The 20,151-nt window shown below is 37.4% G+C and overlaps 1 protein-coding gene across 1 annotated transcript in view; it reads right to left on the bottom strand.

Moving 5' to 3' along the window:
• RIC8B (RIC8 guanine nucleotide exchange factor B) overlaps positions 1-20,151 on the bottom strand; it is a 37,078-nt gene that overhangs the window by 7,425 nt on the left and 9,502 nt on the right. Inside the window, exons 3-9 of the mRNA XM_080393381.1 lie at positions 14,651-15,259; positions 11,476-11,570; positions 6,700-6,853; positions 6,289-6,384; positions 3,629-3,773; positions 3,329-3,473; positions 1,480-1,599 (exon numbers count right to left, since the gene is read on the bottom strand). Of these exons, the coding sequence (XP_080249507.1) occupies positions 1,480-1,599; positions 3,329-3,473; positions 3,629-3,773; positions 6,289-6,384; positions 6,700-6,853; positions 11,476-11,570; positions 14,651-15,259 (1,364 nt within the window). The remainder of the gene's footprint in view (positions 1-1,479; positions 1,600-3,328; positions 3,474-3,628; positions 3,774-6,288; positions 6,385-6,699; positions 6,854-11,475; positions 11,571-14,650; positions 15,260-20,151) is intronic.

Genomic DNA, 20,151 nt, shown 5'->3' with positions numbered 1-20,151 from the left:
CACCAGCTGCTTAGTTATTGTCAGTTGGTAGCAGGCAACACAGCAGGTGTCTCTGAGCCTCCACACTGAAAAGACTCTTATGCTATGGACTTTTTGTGTAACTGCTACAGTGATAGCAACTGACTTGTCTTCACTCTTAGTTTATCTCCAGTTTCAATCTTTCCTTTTTAAAAGTTTTACACCATTTAGCCACTTTATTGTGGTACCCCTAAGGCTCAGCATCTTAATTCTCTAGCTTACATAGCAAACATTCAATTTTACATAGCAGTTCAATTAAGATTACATGTGCACTGCATTTTCTTCTCTTTATTAAGACTGTAACATATGATGACACTTGCTTTCCATGCAAATAATGTGAAAAAATATCCCATTACTTCACTGACAGTCTCAGATCAGTTGTTCTGAGATCCTTCCCTGCCTACTCTCCTGCTTATAATTCAGTCTTTTCAGCTAATATAAGATCCAGGATTCTCCCATATCTTTTGCTGTATGTCTAATCTTTAATAGAGATGTAACAATACTTGGTTTGCTGAATTTCTCTGAATAGATCTTGTTATTTGAGTAGCCACAGACTCACAAAACACAAACTTTTCTAGCTGCTCAGTTTTCCCATGTTTGAAGAATGATCCACTTAAGTATTTACCTAAATTCCTACAGCTCAGTTCAGTGATAAATCAGTATTACATTAAGTGTTCCTCAAGACTAAAACTTTGCTTACAGAAAAAAACCCACAAGCAATCACTCCAACATGGCTACAAGTACAAGGGAAGAAAAACCAGCAAATTCCAGGCATACTGAGTCAAAGAGGAAAAAGCTATAGCTAACTGCACAGGTCTATTCCCTTTTTGTATGTAGAAAGCTATAAAACAAAAATCAACTTTCCATGGCAATAATGTACACCTTTATGTCACATTAAGTACCATTTTCTTTTATGGCATTACCTCAGTCATTTAAAACAAGTTATAATGGCTCGTTTGAATCCAGTCCACACACATTCTAATAAATCCACCATAATTCTTAATTGTAAATTCTCTTTTAAATACTCCATTATATTTTACTGCTTCTGGTGACAAGTATCTTCACGCTGTATTTGTTCTTCATATAAGCAGCAGACATAAGCAGTTACCATGAGATGCTGCTCACTGACTTAGGGAAAAGGAATACACTTGCCTTGGGCTTGGATTGTGTCCCATACTGTAAAAGGAGAAATTCTTTTCATTATTATCAGCCTATCCATTTAGGAGGCAGGTCCCCTCACCACCAGACCTTCCTGATTCTGTCCAATTCTTTCCAAAAGAGTTTCCTCTGAAGTCCTGTTATATATCACTCTTTTCTTTGAAGTGCTAAACATTTTTCTCTGCAGTTAAAGTGGTCCTAACCCTGCAAATAAGTTTATTATAACACTATTTTGAAGCACTAGATCTTAGTAAAGAGCCAGGATATAAGCTGCCTCCCTAAAAAGCAGCTATAATATAATACCTGGAAAGTTTATCAAACATGTTGACAAGCTTCATAGCTTCGTATTCTTTCTGTTCTTCTGTCATTTCATCCATCGGATTGGGCATTGGTTCTTCTAAGTGACCAGTGATAAGGTTAATGCTGGAGGTGGAAAAACAATACAATTCACATTTCTAGAGATATGAGGAAAGAGACACACTAACAGAAACCACCAAGAATAGAACCGTTTAAACTGCACATAAAAGTTTTTACTATAAATAGCCAACCTTCATATTTATACCTTTTTGGTAGCCTTTTCTCATGAACCGTGATACTATCTTCTTGTTGATTCTGCATTAATTACTTGCTAGCTACTCAGAAATACACAATCCACTAGTACTTGTTATGTTATAATCCATACACAAGCAGTTTGAAAGCAGGGGAATAATGATAGTAGTAATGACAATGCCATTAGCAATAAAGACATTGATGGGGAACAGAATGACAGATACATATTTGAAACTAATTCTGTAACGGCTTGATTTTAAAAATATACACAGGTTCCAGTTATGTTTTCTTATTAATGAAAATTGTTGAATTAATTTACTATTGCCCCCACATGATGATTTTTGTTAAAACCAAATTAAGGTTACTTTGAGAATTTACAATGCCAGTTCTATTTTCACTGTTACAAGTGAACGGTGATACAGAAGTGGTAACAAAAGCAGAGAAGTAGATTTAAAGAACACTTTCAGACTAAATTATCTTATCAAGCAGTTTAATCACAAACATTTAACAGAAACAGAGAATCAGATGCATAAATCAACTGACAGTTGTCTTGAATATTTTGTTTGAGTATTAGCTTTTAACTAAATAGATGTTGCAGTTTTACTTATATGCATGTAACTGCATGTTAGGCTTTTGAAAGAGCAGCAGAGACAAAAGAGCAAGAAAAGAAAATCTTGAAGTGCAGAAATAAAAAGAAACCTCCTGGTTTAGAGTGTTTCTTACTATAGAAGCAATATAATTTCTGTAACTTCTCATACATTTAATCCTGTCTTTCATTTGTGTTCCTTAAGAGCCTCCCAATAAGCCACAACCCCCATCACATACCTTTTCTATCAACAAAAATTGAGTAAAGCAGAAAAATAACGTGCTTTAGATGCCCACTATGAACAGTTTCAGAATCTGCTTAAAATGGCATCAAATCATAGATCTAACATGACAAACTGAAACTCCTAACACCAAATAAATTACAATTAGTAAAAATCAGCAGACAGACCTTCTATATATTCATTGAATCCTTCAAACAAATATACTGGATCCCTAATGCATGACTTCTACAGAAGTTATTTTGCTCCTTCAATATTTACTCATGTGACCTGCTTGATTCTTTAGGAAAATTTTAGTACCAGGCAATCCAACTGACTGAAACAAAACCTGGTTTGTTCCTTTTTTACAAAGTTCTACTTAAAACCTTAAGCCACATCTGACACCTTTGTTTTCTGTTACAGAGATGTACCCCACAAACAATAGTGGAAAATCTGGGTCAAACACTATCCTTACTAAGTTTGTTACCATAATGTTTTTCTAAAATTTGCTCAAAAATCCGTTTTCACACTTGAATTTTAAACAGACTTGAATTTTATTCAGACTGAAGTTATATCATTCTCACAGTAATTTTTTTTTTCCCTGGAGCCATCTGACTATATGACAGTCACTGTTAGAGGCCAGTTTCTCAATAGTTAGACCCTGAAGTCAACGGGAGACAGCAGTTAACATAAGCATGCGTAATTCCAAAACTGGCCTCTCTGGACAAGGTGAAACAGAAGAATTATGTCAAAACATCTAAAATGCAACAGGATATGCAGAACTGAAAACAATACTGTACTTTGGCTTTGCAGATTTGTATTCTTCTGTATCTGTATCTTCATCATCCGAGTACCAATGATCTCCTCTTCCTCCTGCTAACAAGCCCCTTGCTGCCAGCAGTCCTGCTGCATTACCATAGCCTGTATATTTTAACAAGCTGTCAACTGCAAAGAGCGATACAGAAAATTACTCAGCTATAATCAGCTAAAAAACAAAAACCAGCAGTTTTACAAGAATTGAGTTATAGCATGAGGCAAAATGCACTAATTACATTACAGCAAAGCCTTATATAAAAGGGAGAAGAAAAAGTAATTTTTACCTCTCTCTTTACAAAGAACAAAAAGGAATTCTGCTGCAATTTGCTTTACTCCAAGGTCAACATGTGTCATAAGGCGTACAAGCTTGTTTCTCACTGTTGTGCCAACTTCTGGACGATTTGATACATCTCTTAGTGGAGGCAATACCTAGCAGCACAAAAAAAAGAAGGAAAAACAGTACATAATGCATGGCAATACCTACCCAATCATTGCAGAAACAAACAGCCAACAGAACAAGAAAATACACTAAGCTCTGCTCCTTCAAGAAAAAAAAAAATAAAAAAAATCAACCTAACTATGCTTACATGCACTAGTAATGACTCTTACTTCTTAATATATTCAGGCCTTATGGTCTGCCAAGCTGGGCAGAAGAGTACTCAGTCCCCAAACTTTAAAAAAACCCAACCAACCAAACAAACAAAAACTCCCCCACATTATTAGGAGTTTAAGAGCACAAACGTGTCACAAAATAGTTGGCCAACAGACAGCAGTAATCTCATGTTCTTTGTTTCTTCTGTTCTGCTCAGATATCTGGTAAAAGCATTAAAAATACCAGCTTAAGGAAGCTTACAATATTAACATGATGTGTAATTTATACAGAACAATGAATATAGTTATAACGAAAAATCAGGAAAATAAGTCACATTGCAAGTCCCACTGCCATAAATTTTAAAAATTGGCTCTACATGTACAGAGGAAATGCATACTTCCTCCAGAAAACATTCTTTTAAAAGCTCAACATTTTTTTGAAATTTAGCTTGGAGAAAACATTATTCAACATTTCCTCAAGCACACTATTTTATCATTAAAAGTCATTAATATTGTTAATTTCAAGCCTTAAGAAAGGCAGGAGGTACTTGGTTTTGCAACCTAACTTCTGCCTCCTTGCACATATGCCTTCAGACTTAAAACCTACATTAACTTTTTCACATTCACAGTGTACAATATGATCTGAAAACAAATCTAGGCCATAATATGAAATTTTATGATCTGAAGATTCCTGTTAAGAATTGTGGGTCTTCAATGTTTTACTAGGAAATGAAACCAAAGATGTCACTAATTCTCACAAGACAATGCAAGTCCTTTGTCTTCTAGGTGTCTAATGTAAAATGTCACGTTCCATGCAAGATTGCCACACAATTACTACTGAAACTGGACTGACTAGGAAATGATACTTAAACAAATGAATGCTACAATATAGGGTCTGGTTTTTTCGAAGTAGCCTGTCTGTTTCAAACTAAGTATTCAAACAATTAGCAAAAACATTTTACTTTGTCCCTGCTTACTTTCCCCAATGGGGATAGTACCATGACTGACATTTCACAGAGTGTTGTAAGAATGAATTAATATTTTTAGAGTACTCTAGTACTAATACAGTGATGAGTGCCATAGGACAGCCCATGAGGAAATTAATCATTCTGTCTTCGGATCAGAATTTGAATAGTACACAATAAATAAAGCCTAAGGCCAACACTTAACAATGAGAGTAATTCAAAATATCAAATATTCAGTCATACAGTTAGCAGTATCCATCCATTCTGTGCACTATATGAGGCAGTGGTCCTGTGGTAGGAGACAGCATGCAATTATGTCCTGCCATCTAGATGCTGAGATGTTGTAAACACATGCAGACAACTTCATTTTCTAACTTCTGAAAATTTGGCTCTGCAACTGTATTTTATTTTAACTGAACAGATCAGAAGGGTATCATAGGAAAGAATTGCTACAAATAAAAACAATAAACAGCAAGAACAAGTTTCTTAAATTCCCAAAACCACTCTCCTGGTATAGATGAAAGAGGCAGGAAATGTATGCTTTTATCCATTATAAACTCCATTTATGAATTCAGGTGCAGGTTTGACCTGGGCGCGGTATCTACCATGCACCCTGAAAATCACTGCATCTTAGGAAAAAGAACACTTCTCAGCTGATTTCAGCTCTTTCCCTTGCTCATCTTTCAACTTTTCTCCACTTAACTCCAGGAAAAGCAGCAAAACAAACAGAAAACAGCACACCCAACCACCAAGCCACAGAGATCCTTTAGATCTTTAACCATGGCATCGAAATCTTATTTTCCTGTAAAAAGCCTACCCACAGTCTGCACTGTATTAAACAGCTCTTTAAAGAGACCAAGTGATGAAGTGTGCCTCTGTTCAGGGACAGTTTTACTCTGACAGAACAGCTGGTAGTGACTCCTGCCTGCTGAGGTCAAACTAAAGCTCAAGCAGAACCCATCAAAACACCTGTAGCCTCACCGGTTACTACACAGCTTTGCGAAGTTTTATTAACTGCACTGAATTTTTTTTGACGTGCTGGATTTAAGGCGACAGACCTCACCGAGTTCTTTGCCCCTGTGTCACATGATCCACAATGATTTGTATTAACACACTTTACAATACCCTTCATGTCATCATTTAACATATCTACAAAATACATTGTGGAACTTAGGCCATAATACCTATTGATTTACATGACTGAAAAATTATTTCCATAGCTGACAAGGTGTCAGAAATCTAACAGAAAAAAGCACTACAAAGAACTCTGTAGGTAATTTAATATGAAACCATTCATACTTTTAAAGTATCAGTGTCATGCACTGATGTACAAACCTCAGAGTTTATCATTAGCGTCACATTTAAATTTTGATGAATATTTTACTTACTTGAGCTTTGATAAACTTCCTGATATTCCTATGAGTTCGGCAGCATTCAGTTAATAAACTGAGAACTGGAGTCAGACCTTCTCTATAGCTGCTTCCCTAAAATAAAATAAAAGTGAAAAAAAAATCTTCCTTTTCAAATCCTACGAACCCTTCAATAAAATCCTACATGACAGCTAAAACATGAACTTTACAGAGATATAAAAAAAGAGCCAAATGTTCATCCTCACACACACACACAGACAGAGCAAGTATGCTTCAGATATTCACAGGATTTTTTTTTCAGTTTTGAGGTATCTTACAACCTAGAAGCAAGGACAACCATATTTGTGCTATACATTGTCTGAAAGGTTTCTAAGAAGATTTACATTAACGAAAGAGGCCCTTTTTGTGAAGAATCTTTGCAGCCCATACCTTGTCTATTCTCTTCTCCATGAAATCCAGTAAAATTTGAATTGCTCCCATATTCATACCATTGTATTTTATATCTGTTTCCTCTTGGGATGATGAATTAGTAAGAACATCCAAGCAAGAAACAGGAACATTGCTTAAGAGGTTGATTGCATTGCTGAAACAGATTTTAAAGATTCATTATTCATTTGGAAGACTTAAAAACAGAGTTCAACTCACCATAAACTGTTTGTACAACTGCAACCAAAAAGAGGCTCTGCAACTCAAACAATGCTTTGTTTTCTACTCTCTGGGTTTTAAAGAAGGTGGCATGCATTATCGCCTGAGTGCTGGCTCTTGGAACAAACAAGGAAAAAGAAAGAAAAGCTCCAAAAGCTATACTGCAGCAGTGCATTATTACTTCCAGCCCCCCCAGTATCCTATCCAACAGATAAAGGCACAGCTTCCAGCAGCGTGTTGTTACAGCAGCTGATCTTGCAGGACAGCAGGGGGAACTCTCACATTAGTATGTAGCAGGTCAGTTTTTTCCTCCTTGAAACTGAAAACATTTTACAATACATCCGTATTACTATCATTAATGTGACAAAATACACCACAGAAAACATTTCTTCCTCTTAAAACAGTGGGATATGGTGGCAATTTCTCAGGTCCCCCGAAATATTTGACTTCTACTTAGCCTGTAGTGTATATGAAATACAGAAAGCTTTTAACACATTAAAACCAGATTCAGGTTTATTTACTAAGCGCTACCTTTTAGTAACTGGCAGTCTTTGCATTCTACAAAGCACAGAGAAGCGCTTCCCAAATATCCATTAAGTGATTTCAATTAGACCACAGGGTCCCTCCCTCCTCTTTAATGGAGTAAGATGGAACTTACTTTGCAAGGGTCTCTTGTATGGTACACATCCCTTGAGTTTGCTATCTATCCTGTTCTCATTATACAGACTTGCGTTTGTACTCTTCCTGAATATGGGGATAAATTACACAGATGCTGCAAAAATTAGAATTCTGTTATTATTTACTTGCTGATGCCCAACTAAACGTAAAAATGGATATATTTAGAAATACTACAGAACTATTTAGGCTTAAATACGCAGACTTCTAAGATACCAACGGAGCTATGAGCATTGATGTTTCAAGGATTGGTGAAGTGTCCCAAGAACAGAAAAAACTTACCAAACAACTTCATTTAATGTGTTTAATTACCTACTTAGAAGCTGCCCTCAGTTTTTGTTATTAATACAATTCTGACAAAGAATTAGTGAAAGAGAAAGCAAATCATAGCAATCAAAAGTAACAGGATTTCTAGCAAATGTGCTGGGTTTGGTCTGATCAGACTGGGTGGCTGTTCCACATTGTGCCATCTCCCTTTCGCTCTTTTAGCAACTGAAATTCAGACAACTTCTACTTTTTGGAAAGCTTGTTCTCTTTGTTTTGTTCTAATTCCTGTTTAAGATATGTCTTTTATATCATGGAAGTTATTTCTCTCCAATAATTCAGGAATAGTTAGAAACAAACCAGACTAAAATTCAGTGAATATTTGGTGGCTTCAGGCCTTTCATCAAAAGTTCTCTTTTTACCAGTTTCTTATTAAACAACCAAGTTCCCAAACACCTACAAAATTAATTTTCTGGATCACTGTGTCTGAGCTATTCTTTTCAATAAATGAAGCCTGGCTTTCTGATCTTTGTCACTCCACTGACAGTTTTATTTGTGGTAGAGGAGTGTATGAAATTCTCCAGCTACCAGGAAGTCAGTGACTATGCACAGATCTGCACAATAGTGTTTGCATTCCTACTCCAGGGGGTAGAAATACTGCGTATATTACTCTCCCCTTTTCGGCTTCCTAGAGATCATTAATCACTGGGACATGACATCCACCCACTCATGCTCCCAGCCCCCTCCTGATATGCAAATTCAGAAGCAAAGGCCTATTTAGAGTTGCTGAATGCCTTGATTAAAACCTTGTTAGTGGGCAAAAATGGCACTCCCTCTAATATGTGGTGCTTTAAGCTGTTCATATTCAAACGTTAAGTAATGACATGACAGAACCACAATAATGACAACAATACCAGGTACTAAATTAGTTAAGATATTTTATAGGTAACTTCTACTCATTTATTAGAAAGAGTCACACTGACAATCAGTACATCACAGCTCAGGGCATGTATCCAGCACCTGATGCTCACAAAAAATAAATCCTCAACTTACACATTCAGAGCACAAGCATTCATACAATGTGCTTTAACAGGCTGCCCAAACCCTTCCATTTAAGCATCTTATATTCTGCAGATTTACAAACTTAGAATTGCTGATCACTTGCACTTCTCTAAGAAATATACTTATGCCTCCCTGATGCTTCATAAAGTTTATTCTGCATTCAACACTGCTTATATCTTATTCAATTTTTAACATTACTTTCATAATTGCCTTTCTGATAGGCTCCAGGTGGAAAGCAGAGCACGAAGTTGCACTTTACTCTCTGACTCACACCTCATCTCTAAAAATAAAGATTGCACGGTCAGAGTCCAGCACACTGAACAGCCCAAATGACGACACAGCCACATTTTTTTTAGCAATGCTATAGACTCCTAACACAAGCTTACTCATTCATTATTGAAGCTCCTACCAGGAATGAATGTTTTGCTTAACTAAGTACATCAGGGAACTGAAGTGGAGTCCTCTGATCCAAGCCCCTGATCCCTCTTAAGGGTTTGCAGGGGCATTACTTCTGACTATACCTTTTCTATTCCAGAGCTGGCTTGTGATGAATAGTCTTGGTGGAAGAACTTATTAAATTATTCAGCTCTTATTGCATCCTGTAGCACTCAAACACAAAACTCAGGTTCTGCAAATGGGCTGAATTACTTGAATCACAAAAGTAAAAAAACTGTGCAGTGCTCTTCTAGCATGTTAAAAACCACCCCGAGTTTGACATAAATCAAAACTGAATACTACATGCAGCAATCCTACATTTGCATTCTTTCTTCTATCAACTTGAACTAAACAAACTAGCTACAGTTAGCTAACAGGGAGAAAGTTGCTTTCCTAGCATTAACAGAAAGACCAATACAGTGCTATACTGAGTCTGATGGACAAGGGGAAACAACTGAAGTGACACAAGGCAGTGATAACCATCCTCATTTCTCTTCTGCTTCCCCCTCTCCAAATCATAGAGAGTCCTTGCCTTGACTTGGTGTCCCATAAGGTCCATGTGGGAAGCATCTTTACACAAAATACCCCTTCTGACTGAAAAACACAAGGACAGAAGTCACAGCAATACTACATGTTCTCCACAGCTGCCTACTTCTTTCTGTATGTAAAGCCCTTTTCAGATCTCATCGGCAAGTGTTTGCAAAAGCTAAAACCAAAAGGACCTGCATAATATGCATCCTTTTGCAATAGCACAAGATAATTAAATTTTACAGGGCGATTAGACTAGTCAGATTCCTGGACTAGTTTTCATGGGAAGAGCATCAGCTGCATAATCATATACCAGAATATCAGGCAGTCTTGCTGACTATGTACAAGCTTAAATGCTAAAGGTCAATCTCTGTCTTCTTGTAGTTGTTGAATTCATCCAAATCTGTTCAATTTTTCCAGCAGTGGGGAATGTATTCCCACTAGTCCCTCCCTTACAGGGAGGGTAAGAGTGCAAAACACCCACCATAAGGAGCAGCAAAGAGAAAATACTGTCTTTTAGGACACAGCACTAACTTTAGTCATGGCAACTACCGCAGCAGTATCCTAAATTATTCCAGACTGGTCTGCACCAACTGAGAAAGGCTCTGATGTAGGATTTTAGTGTTCACCTACTAAGACTGTTGATCTCTAAGACGTGTCCAAGATTTTAATCAAGTTCATTTAACACTTTCAAGATTGCTGGGTGTGAAAACCCATATCCTTCTTCCCAGAGACTGCTGGTTCAGAAGATCTTCAAAAGATCCTACATTAGATACACAGACATCTCTGAAGAAGAAAATGGCAACACTAGTTTTCATTTTCGAGAGATAACACGGGATAGTGTTTGAAGCTACCATACTGTCAAGGCCCTGTGAACAGCTGACCTACTTGCACAAAAATAAGGGTGTCACAGAAGAAAAAAAAAAAAAAAAAAAAAGAGTAACACTCCACAGAGTCACTTCACTATCTCACTAAAAATACTTTCAGTTTTGATTATTAGTTGCAAATACATAAACAGTTGCAGTTGGGTGCAGGACTGAGGAAAAAACCCCACAATACACCCAAAACTGCACAATGATTCACTCATCTTTGAAAAAAATAAAATTATAGAACTAGTATTTGTACTTCTAATAAAGCGGCCTATAACTGCTAGAGATAAAATATCTATTTGTTACTTCCATCCCAATCCATCAGGATCGCAAAAGTTACATACAAAACTCTCAAAATGCATCTATGCTTCTATGCAAAACAACAGAAGTTTTAGTCCATTTCAATTTGCTCTACCCCTGAAATTCCCGTATGTATTTTCATCCTGTTACACTCACACACACAAAAATTTCAAAAAGGTCAGCTTCACTAATATTGATCAAAAATAACAATCTTGCCAGCCACTTTCTCTCTGGAACAGCATACATGCCTAAACAGTATTTCAGCAAACAGCTTTCATCAAAAAGATTAAGAATATTTTACTCAAAATTAACAGCTTTTATTGTTTCTCAGATTTCCACTTTCGATTTTAGGCAAAGTATTTTTTCCCCTATTTTTTAAAAAATTAAATAACCTTTTAAAATAGATTGGTGCTGCAATTCTACCAACCTGTGCAACTCTTCAGTTTTGTCTTCAGTAGGGCCCGTGGTTAATAAGCAGTGTCGAAGGATGGCAGCCATGTAACGAAATTGATGAGATTCATTCTATATAAATATAAATTATGGAGATATTTTTTCATTTTGAAGATTGCAAGTGGGGGTTTCAGGTCACTAGAATAATAAAAATTAAAGATGAAAAATACCTATTAGATCATAACATCCATCCCTATCAATAAAAGGACTGTACCTTAAGAGTTCACTGAATGCTTAATGCAACGTAACTGTCATATGCTGGCCTTCTACCTAGGCCTTGGAAAAGTCGCTGGGGACTTTTTCCCAGTTAAATGAGTGCTCACTCCCAGAAAACCCCATTACAAGCATTTGCTCAATTCCATACCACTATTCCTAATATACCACTACCTCCCGTCCTGTACTTATACCCAGCCGCCTCTTCATCCATTTAAATTATGTATGTTCTTCATTTAATTTGCCTCTTCCTAATTTAGACCTTTTGCTGCCAACAGTTTCATTCCCCCACCCAGTCTGTTTCTTTTTCTAATTCACTTGCTTCTGTTCCCTTGATACCTTTTCTCCATTTCATTAATAACTTCTCTACTTTCAACAACCTTATTTGCCCTACTTTTGCTCTCTCCAAGCAATTTCACCTTCCAGTCTCCCACCAGACAGCAGCCACACAAAAGTACACCAGTAACTGCAATCATTTAACTGTGTGTATCATTGTCCTCGTCCTTTTTCATTAGCTCTTCTTGGCATCCATCATATGTTCTGGTGTGTTTGACCTAGCACAAAGGCCCAATGCATCTTTTGTAACATCAGCATCCAAATGTGCCAACTGCACCACCTGCGGCTCTTGTCTGGCTTTGCTACTTTGAAACCACCTCCAGTCATTAAATACTGGTGTTTCAAATGGTTCTCTCCCCCTTAGGATGGATCTCATTAAGTTTTCTACCCACATAGCTAACCTCTCTGCTCTCGTTTTATTTTCCATCCTGTCTACTGTTTGTAATCTCTGCAAATTCTGCATCTTCAGCCCACTTAATTAACATGCTGTTTACTGTTCTTACAGATCATTAATATTTCCACAGGGATACTTGCTAAGCAGAATGTCACCTAACATATCTGCCTTACAGTTTACACTTAGGAAAGAACTCCTTAATAAAGGTTCCTTGCTTTTAGGAACTTTTACTGAAGAGTTATCTCAAAACACAAAATAAGCTTCTCCCACCCCAGGACGTCTTAAACGCTTATCCAAAAATAAAAATAAAATAAATAAAAAAAAACAACAACAACAAAAAACCACACCCCCCCCCAAAAAAAAAAAAAATAGTTACTAACACCAGAATTTCCTCCAATCCGAAGGAAATTTTCCTGGGATGAAGCCTCCCTCATTCCACAGACAACAGCCACAGGAAACTTCATCAGGTAACACCACAACTGTGTGCCACCTCCCACCTGGCCTTCTGCAGTAAACTGGACTTTTCATCTCTCAAGATTCCCAGTATTTTGTAAGAGTATACTAACTTCAAGATCGAGATTTTAAGAGCTTACTTCTCAGGAGGTAAACATGTAATATAGCATCACTTTCCAACTTAACACCTGACATTATTTCCTCCACACAGAAGAATTTAATCACAAAGATGGTAATTTTCAAACTCTGAACTAGCAAACATTCATGTAATTGTGTTACATGCTTGGCTGAGTAATTTTTCTCCACTCAAGTTTTTACCTCCAAAACAATCATTTACCTATATAAAGAATTTACTTTGACAAAATTAAAGATATTTTTCTATAAAGGTCTAAGTCAGGAATATAAATGAGAGAAAAGTCCCCCACTTCCTTTACACTTCCTTGAAATTCAAAGTATTAGCTTCTCTGATTCTTTCTCCCCACTCACTCAATTTTAAATGTCAGGATTTCTTACTTAGCATTTCCTTGAGACATTAAAACAAAGAATAAGCTTCAGACCTTTCTGAAGTTTTACATTCTTTTATGAGTAAAGTCTTATTTGCTGTTTAGTTCAATGCACTTAGGTGAATAACTGTCAATTTTAACTACTATAAACTTCTGCTTAGCTTTATATGCTACATGTTTACAATGCCCAGTGAAAAGTTAACAACACTGTTTCAGACATAACATGATGTGGCCTAAAAATGAAGATTCCCTATATAATATTGTTACTGTGGCACAGACCTGGGTTATTCAACAAAAGTTATCATTTCTGTTTATAAATTTAGAGATGCAACACATAGGAAGCACATTTACCCAAGAAAAAAAAAAAAAAAGATGTGGTGTTAAAATGAAAAACCAAGATAAATCTTATTTACAAGACCTAACAATGACAGTGCATTTTGTTCTCATACTTGACTTAAAAGGTCTCATTTCAGTCCCAACCTGGTGCCTGGAGGATGGGAGATAAAGATATTAAAAACAATACCACCCCTTCCCTCAGTTATTTGTTAAAAATTCGAGTTGATGTGCTTATCATCATGCCCAGAAAAACAGAAGAAAACTAGGGAGACTTCTCAACTCTAATTACTATCCCATTGCTGTAGTCCACAATCTCCAGAGATGTAGACATCTGATACACATTAAAAAGTTTTTACTAACCAGCTAATTATTACTGAACAGCATTTGTTTTGTTTTGGAAATCCAAGACTCTGATGAAATAGTCATCTTTGCATTTTTTATCTGAAAACATATATCTCTAACTCACATTATATAATCCAAGCTATTCTCCCAGCATATGTATACACATGCAAAAAACCCATATAGATTAAATTTTTTGCCCGAGTAGTAACAAGAACAAAAAAGTTGTTTTGGTATTCAAAGCACTGAACATCAAAGCATTAAAGCAGTATAATAATCATAACCATTAAAGACGACAGCCTCTTGAAAGGCCAAGATCATCAATACATGACAGAATCAGAATTCAGACACACAAATTTTCTCAGACTGATTCTGCACATAAATTATGATGCAAAATTTCAAGACAACCTTAGCTGTTATTTTGAAAAATGCAATCATCTTCAATCAAAATTAAAGCAGCAGCAGTTGCTCTGGGGCTTGGACAATAACTGCCTCATGTTAAGGAGAGAGAACCTGCTCGTTCTGTCTCTGGCAGGCTAAACAAAACCAATTTAAAAAACACTTTAGCTAAGCCTTACCTCGCTGTGGACATTCCAACTGTCAAGCGTTACATTAAAAAGAGCCTTTAGTGCCTCAATGGCACAATCTGTCTCTTGCAAAGATAGAGGGGGCCTGCCACGATCTTCTGCTGCTTTATATTCTTCCATCCATCTTACACTCAGGGAACTTTCCAAAGCCCGAGTCAAAACTTGCACACCTTGTAGTTCCCGACGCAACTGTGATCTAATATCCGTGTGCAGAAGCGACAAGAGGAAGAGGAGACGCAAATCAAAGCATTTAATGTCATCAACAAACTGTTGGTCCTTGCATTTCTCCAGAAGACTACAGAGCATAGCTGCAAGATTCAGTTCCAAACTGAGCTTCTGTGCAACAGCACTATTAAAAATTATGTTACAGAGGCATTTTAAAGCTTCTACTATAACAGGAAATTCAGACACTCTCTCCAAAGGATCTTCCACACTGTCCAGCTTTGCTAGCCTCATAAGGATCTGCATGTTCCTCTTCGTGGTTACAGGCACTAAAACCTTCTTGTCCCTGGAGAGAATCCGGAGGGCCTCCAGGCAGGCAACTTGACAGGAAGTTTTTGTGTCCTTTTCAAGGATGTTTAGAATTCCTTCACACAGTTTCTATGCAAACACAAACAAACAAAAAAGGAACAGTTTTAGCATCAAAATATTGGTGGCATAGGAAACTAATTTTGCTAAGCTTCCATATAGCTTTTGAGTTTTCAGCCGACTTGACAGACTAGGTCGTCTGTATTAGCTCTTCAGAATATGAACTACTGCAAAAGACCTCCAGTGATCATCAAAAGCAGTTTTCCTTACGGATACAACCCAAATCCATCAACAATATTGGCAAAAGCATTAAGCCAAGATGTCAGATGCTATCCACCACTGCCAGTTACGAAGTTTTCTCAGTGCCAGGACTAAAAACTTGAGTAGCCAGAGTAGCAAGGCTAGAGAGAAGTTTTAAAAATACATCAAAATATAACAATGACACCTACAGTACCTGCAGAATTACAAGGTGAGGTTGTTTCTGTCAGGAGACTGGGAAAAAAGAAACCAAACCAAAATAACTGCTGTTCAACACACAAGTATTAGTACACTCCATGTTCGGTAACACCTGTAATGTGTGTTGCCACTTCGACCTAACCTATGGACTTCTCCCATCCTCAGTAAGATTCTTAGAAATGTTACCTCTGACACTGAAACATAATGCAATTTTATTGGAAGACTCCAGCTGTACTAGATTTGCCAAACCAGCAAAACCGCTGCTTTGGCAACACAGATTGAAGTTTAATACCGACATGACTGCTGGGGCAAACATTAATCATGTAAACGCAGCATAAGGAAACACAACACTCCAAGAATCTGCAGGTCAGAACAGTAACATCTGAATTATAGAAGAATTACCTTTTATAAGACAGGAATGGACAATCAGATGATCAATCAAAAGGGAGAAAAGACAGGACAGAAAAGATTGCTTGATGAGGGAGGACTACATAGGGGTTTTATGCGTTAAGCTCAGGACAACATGAGTAGTCGTGGCTATCAGAGCCAGAAGTATAGTTACGAAGAAGTTCCCAAGTAAGTGGCAACACAAACTGCATTGTACCTCACAGGACACATTCTCTACCAGCTTCTCACTCCCTAAGCTTTGTGTCTTGACCATTGACACAAATAAATTACCAGAGAAGCCAGCGCAGCAACTAAATTGAATAGCACTAGTGCAAGTCCACTTAGGACCTGAAATTCATATAATGGTCTCAGGCAGTACATGCCAATAAGAAAGTGATAAAAACAAGCATAGGAATTCTAGCAAAGTAAAAATAGTTCTTGAGGAACGGTCTCTACAATTGCAGCCTTCACCACCACAACAAAAAGGCAGAGAGCACAGCAGCCCATCACCCTGACCCGAAGTTCAAAACAGAAGTTCCACTTGGGACATCCAAGCAAATTTCATTACTGTGATCACTGACAATTAAAGCCAGAAAAATAATAAATAAAAAAAAGATCTAAGTCTAAAGCAAATCTAGAACAGACACTCCAGAAGAATAAGGGAGAAAACACAAATCTTCAACAATGTTAAAAGACAATCTGCAAACAAAGTCAGACAGTAGGGATTCATAATATGATTTCTAGTATGCTTCTCCCGCGGTGAAGCCCACCCAAAAGCACCACCCAGAGAATGAAGACCATGACTCCATCTCCACAGCTCTCACTAGATTAAACCAGTAAGACCCTGAAAACAAGGAGTGAGCTCCACCCCTTACTATCACCCAGGCAACATGAGAAATCTTTGTCAGAATACTATAGGCACTGCAACAGCATAAAACTCACATTTGACCATCTGTACAGGCACAAAGGTACTTACGGTGGGGATTTCATAGACAAGTATCTGGAAAAAAGACACTTAAATACAGAGTTTTCAGAGTTCTTCAACATTAATCTAAGGCTCCTCCCACAGATCTGTACAACCCCCTGACTTAAGCATAGTAAGATAGACCTGCACTAAATGTTTCCAAAGGTGGCATCTTTCAAGTGTTTGTTAAAAATTGCCTAGGAAACAAAAAATGACCAGTTTAGATCCACAGTCAAATTATCCAGTCACAGCTCAATTCCTTACAAGAATTTTGCTCCTATTGTTAAGAGAGTTTTCCATACAATTAACTTTGCTTTGCAAGCTGAAGCAACAGTTGTGAAGCCTGGTTTTGAGGACTAACACAGTTACTCCTGTATGGAGTCTGAACAGACAGTTCAGAGAACTCCAAGCAAAGGCCCATTTATTCTGTTCCCTGTTCAAGCACATTTTTATTAGAGTTACAGTCTTCCTCGTTGATATCAGCTGCAATCAGGTGGTCTGTAATCATTTACTCAAGTTCAACAACTGGTTCACCAACACAACTCTCCTTCTCGTTGGGAACTATGTAGCAGTACCATATTAATGGCACAAGAAACCAAATTATTAGTCTTCCCCAAATAAAGATGCTGAATGAACACTTCAAAGACATAGTGGGTCAGACTGCCTGCCTTACCAGTAAATAAATACAGCACAAAACCATATCTGACTTTTTGTTAACAGTACTGAATTTTTTTTCTAGGACTTTAAATACCAAGGATCACTTCATGAAGTATCTGATCCAATCAATACTCGCTGAAATTAAGGGGAGCTTCCACTCATTTTTGTTAGCAGAGCCAATATACATCTTCCATCTGGTGCTCCAGTCTTTAATCTCAGTTGGATAAAACCTGAATGCTCATTTGACTACATAGAAATCAATCCTCCCAAATTCAGACCGATTCCCTCTCCGCCCCCATAAGTTGCACCCACCTGCTGCTATGGAAGCGTCACTGCAAAATGTCAAAAGCACTGCAGGGGACATCCCAAAGGGCACCAAACTCCCACTGACTTGCCATAGGAGGTGGAAGCCTAACCCTCCCTCCATACATTTGAAAACTACCTTTGCAATTTAATTAAAAATAAAAAAAATCACCTCATGGCTTCAAATCTTAGTGAAATGCAGTTAACAGAAGATTCTTAACTCTCAATAGCTGTACTAACGACAGATACTAAACAGAACACAAGTGTTTTTTTAAGATTTGGCAACTTACAAGTTTAAAAAACCAAACCATTGGTGTGCTTGTAAGGTACTTAATTTCCTACATGTTCCTGAAGCCTTGGCTGCATAAAAGATTTCACAATATAAGGAAGGCTGGAGTTTATTTTTAAAAGCATTAATTATACAGTCTTATGCATATTAGATTAACAACTAATCCACCATAAACTTAAGAATAAGGTACTAAGGTTCCTAGCCATTACAGCAAAATACAATTTTTTTAAGAATTAAGACTCATAAAAGTGAAAAACACGCAGGAACTACTGACAAAGTTCTCTGGAGTTAGACCCTGGTGAGCCAGCAATAGTGATTTTAAAGGAAGCAGCACTGAGTTATGATACCACCACTTGCAAACCTGCTGAAGTCTGTGACAGTGAACCACTGCTGGCCAACCTGAAGTGTCAATAGGAGCATCTGATTATAGCTGAAGAGCTATCCACGGAAAATTGCAAAGCAAGGAAACAGAATTCATTCTATTAGGAAATTGCCTTGGAGATAACTAAAACAAAATGCCATACAGCACATTTTCTGCTTTCTCCTTGATGGTGTGAGAGAAGTGATGCACAGAAAGAAGAGACACACTAAAGGATATGACTATAAAAGCATTATTACCCTTTCCATTTTCTTTAGGTGGTGCTTTTTCTACTGTCCTGTAGGCCATTAGCACATTAGCATGGCATAAACTAAAGGGCACAGATGTTACTTACTCAGTTGGAAATGAAAGCAAGTGAAAGAATTAGAATTTGGGCAGCAAGGTACCTCCCCACTCACAGAATGTACGATTATTGTCCTAATTTCACAGGTTTACTGCTATCCCCTATATTGCTGTATGAGTTTAACATTTTTTTAGTTCTATCCTTTCAACATTCAGAAGGGAGTTTGACTTTCATCAGTTGTGCAACAAGCAAGATGTGGCTTTCATATATTTTTCCACAGAACCAAGGTATATTCTAGCCTTTTTAAACCTTTTTTAAAAATTATAAAATACATTCATATCTCTGAAATTCAAGAATTCTCAGCTTTCAGGCCAATAGTAAGGTGAGCAATACTCACCATTCCTTTTGTCTATACTGTAGTGTGAGTAATGGCAAAACATTGTAAAATTTTATTGCATGTTAAAACAGAAAGGCCAGAAACACCCATTTGTCATCTTGTCTTGACAAGTAAAACATTAATCCACTTTAGTCTTTTATCCCGATAGCATAAATGCTTGATGCTAAGAAGCAATACAGTCCTATAGAAAAAAAGCAATATCCTGAGATACCAGAGACCTGTGTTTTCTTCCTTGCTCAGCCACACATTTTTTGGGTGGCTTTGGGCAAAAAGGTACCATCTCTACTTCCATTTTCTTTCGCCATCTTTGTTTACAGGCTGCTTAGACCGGTCGGGGGATGCACGAGGAAGGAGAGAGGAGCACTCTAAGTGCTTATTAGCAGGTGCTTGTATTTCCCAGGCTCAACCTCAGCTGGGGGTACTAGGTGTTTGTGAAAAACAGGGTACTTCATGACCTTGCTCTATGGGGATGCCTGCACGTAAGGTCCTTTTCCACCTCCTCTCTTTGTGTTTGAAGATGTTTAGAAAGCACACTTGACCTATATTCACTTTTTTCAATTCACAGACCACTAAACTTTGGCTATGTTATGTCAGCGGAATTTACTGTAGCTTCTCAACACCAGAGTAATAAATGTCTTGGTGAGAAAAGGAGACAATTTCCCTTTATTTGCTTCTCCTTCTTCAGCAAATGATTCTCTTTACTTATATAGGCCTCTGAATTAGACCAGGAACAAGAGAATATAGCCTCCACTCAGCAAGTATTCAAATCCAAGCAAACACCACTGCTTTACTGAACACAACATTTAATCTGGACACAGATTATTCAGTGCTAGAGAAGCTGCAATTCAA

The sequence above is a fragment of the Falco punctatus genome (genome assembly GCF_963210335.1).
Source record: "Falco punctatus genome assembly, chromosome: 6".
Classification (NCBI taxonomy): Eukaryota; Metazoa; Chordata; class Aves; order Falconiformes; family Falconidae; genus Falco; species Falco punctatus.
The sequence above is the reverse complement of the archived record's forward strand: the minus strand, read 5'-3'. Positions and strand labels throughout refer to the sequence as shown.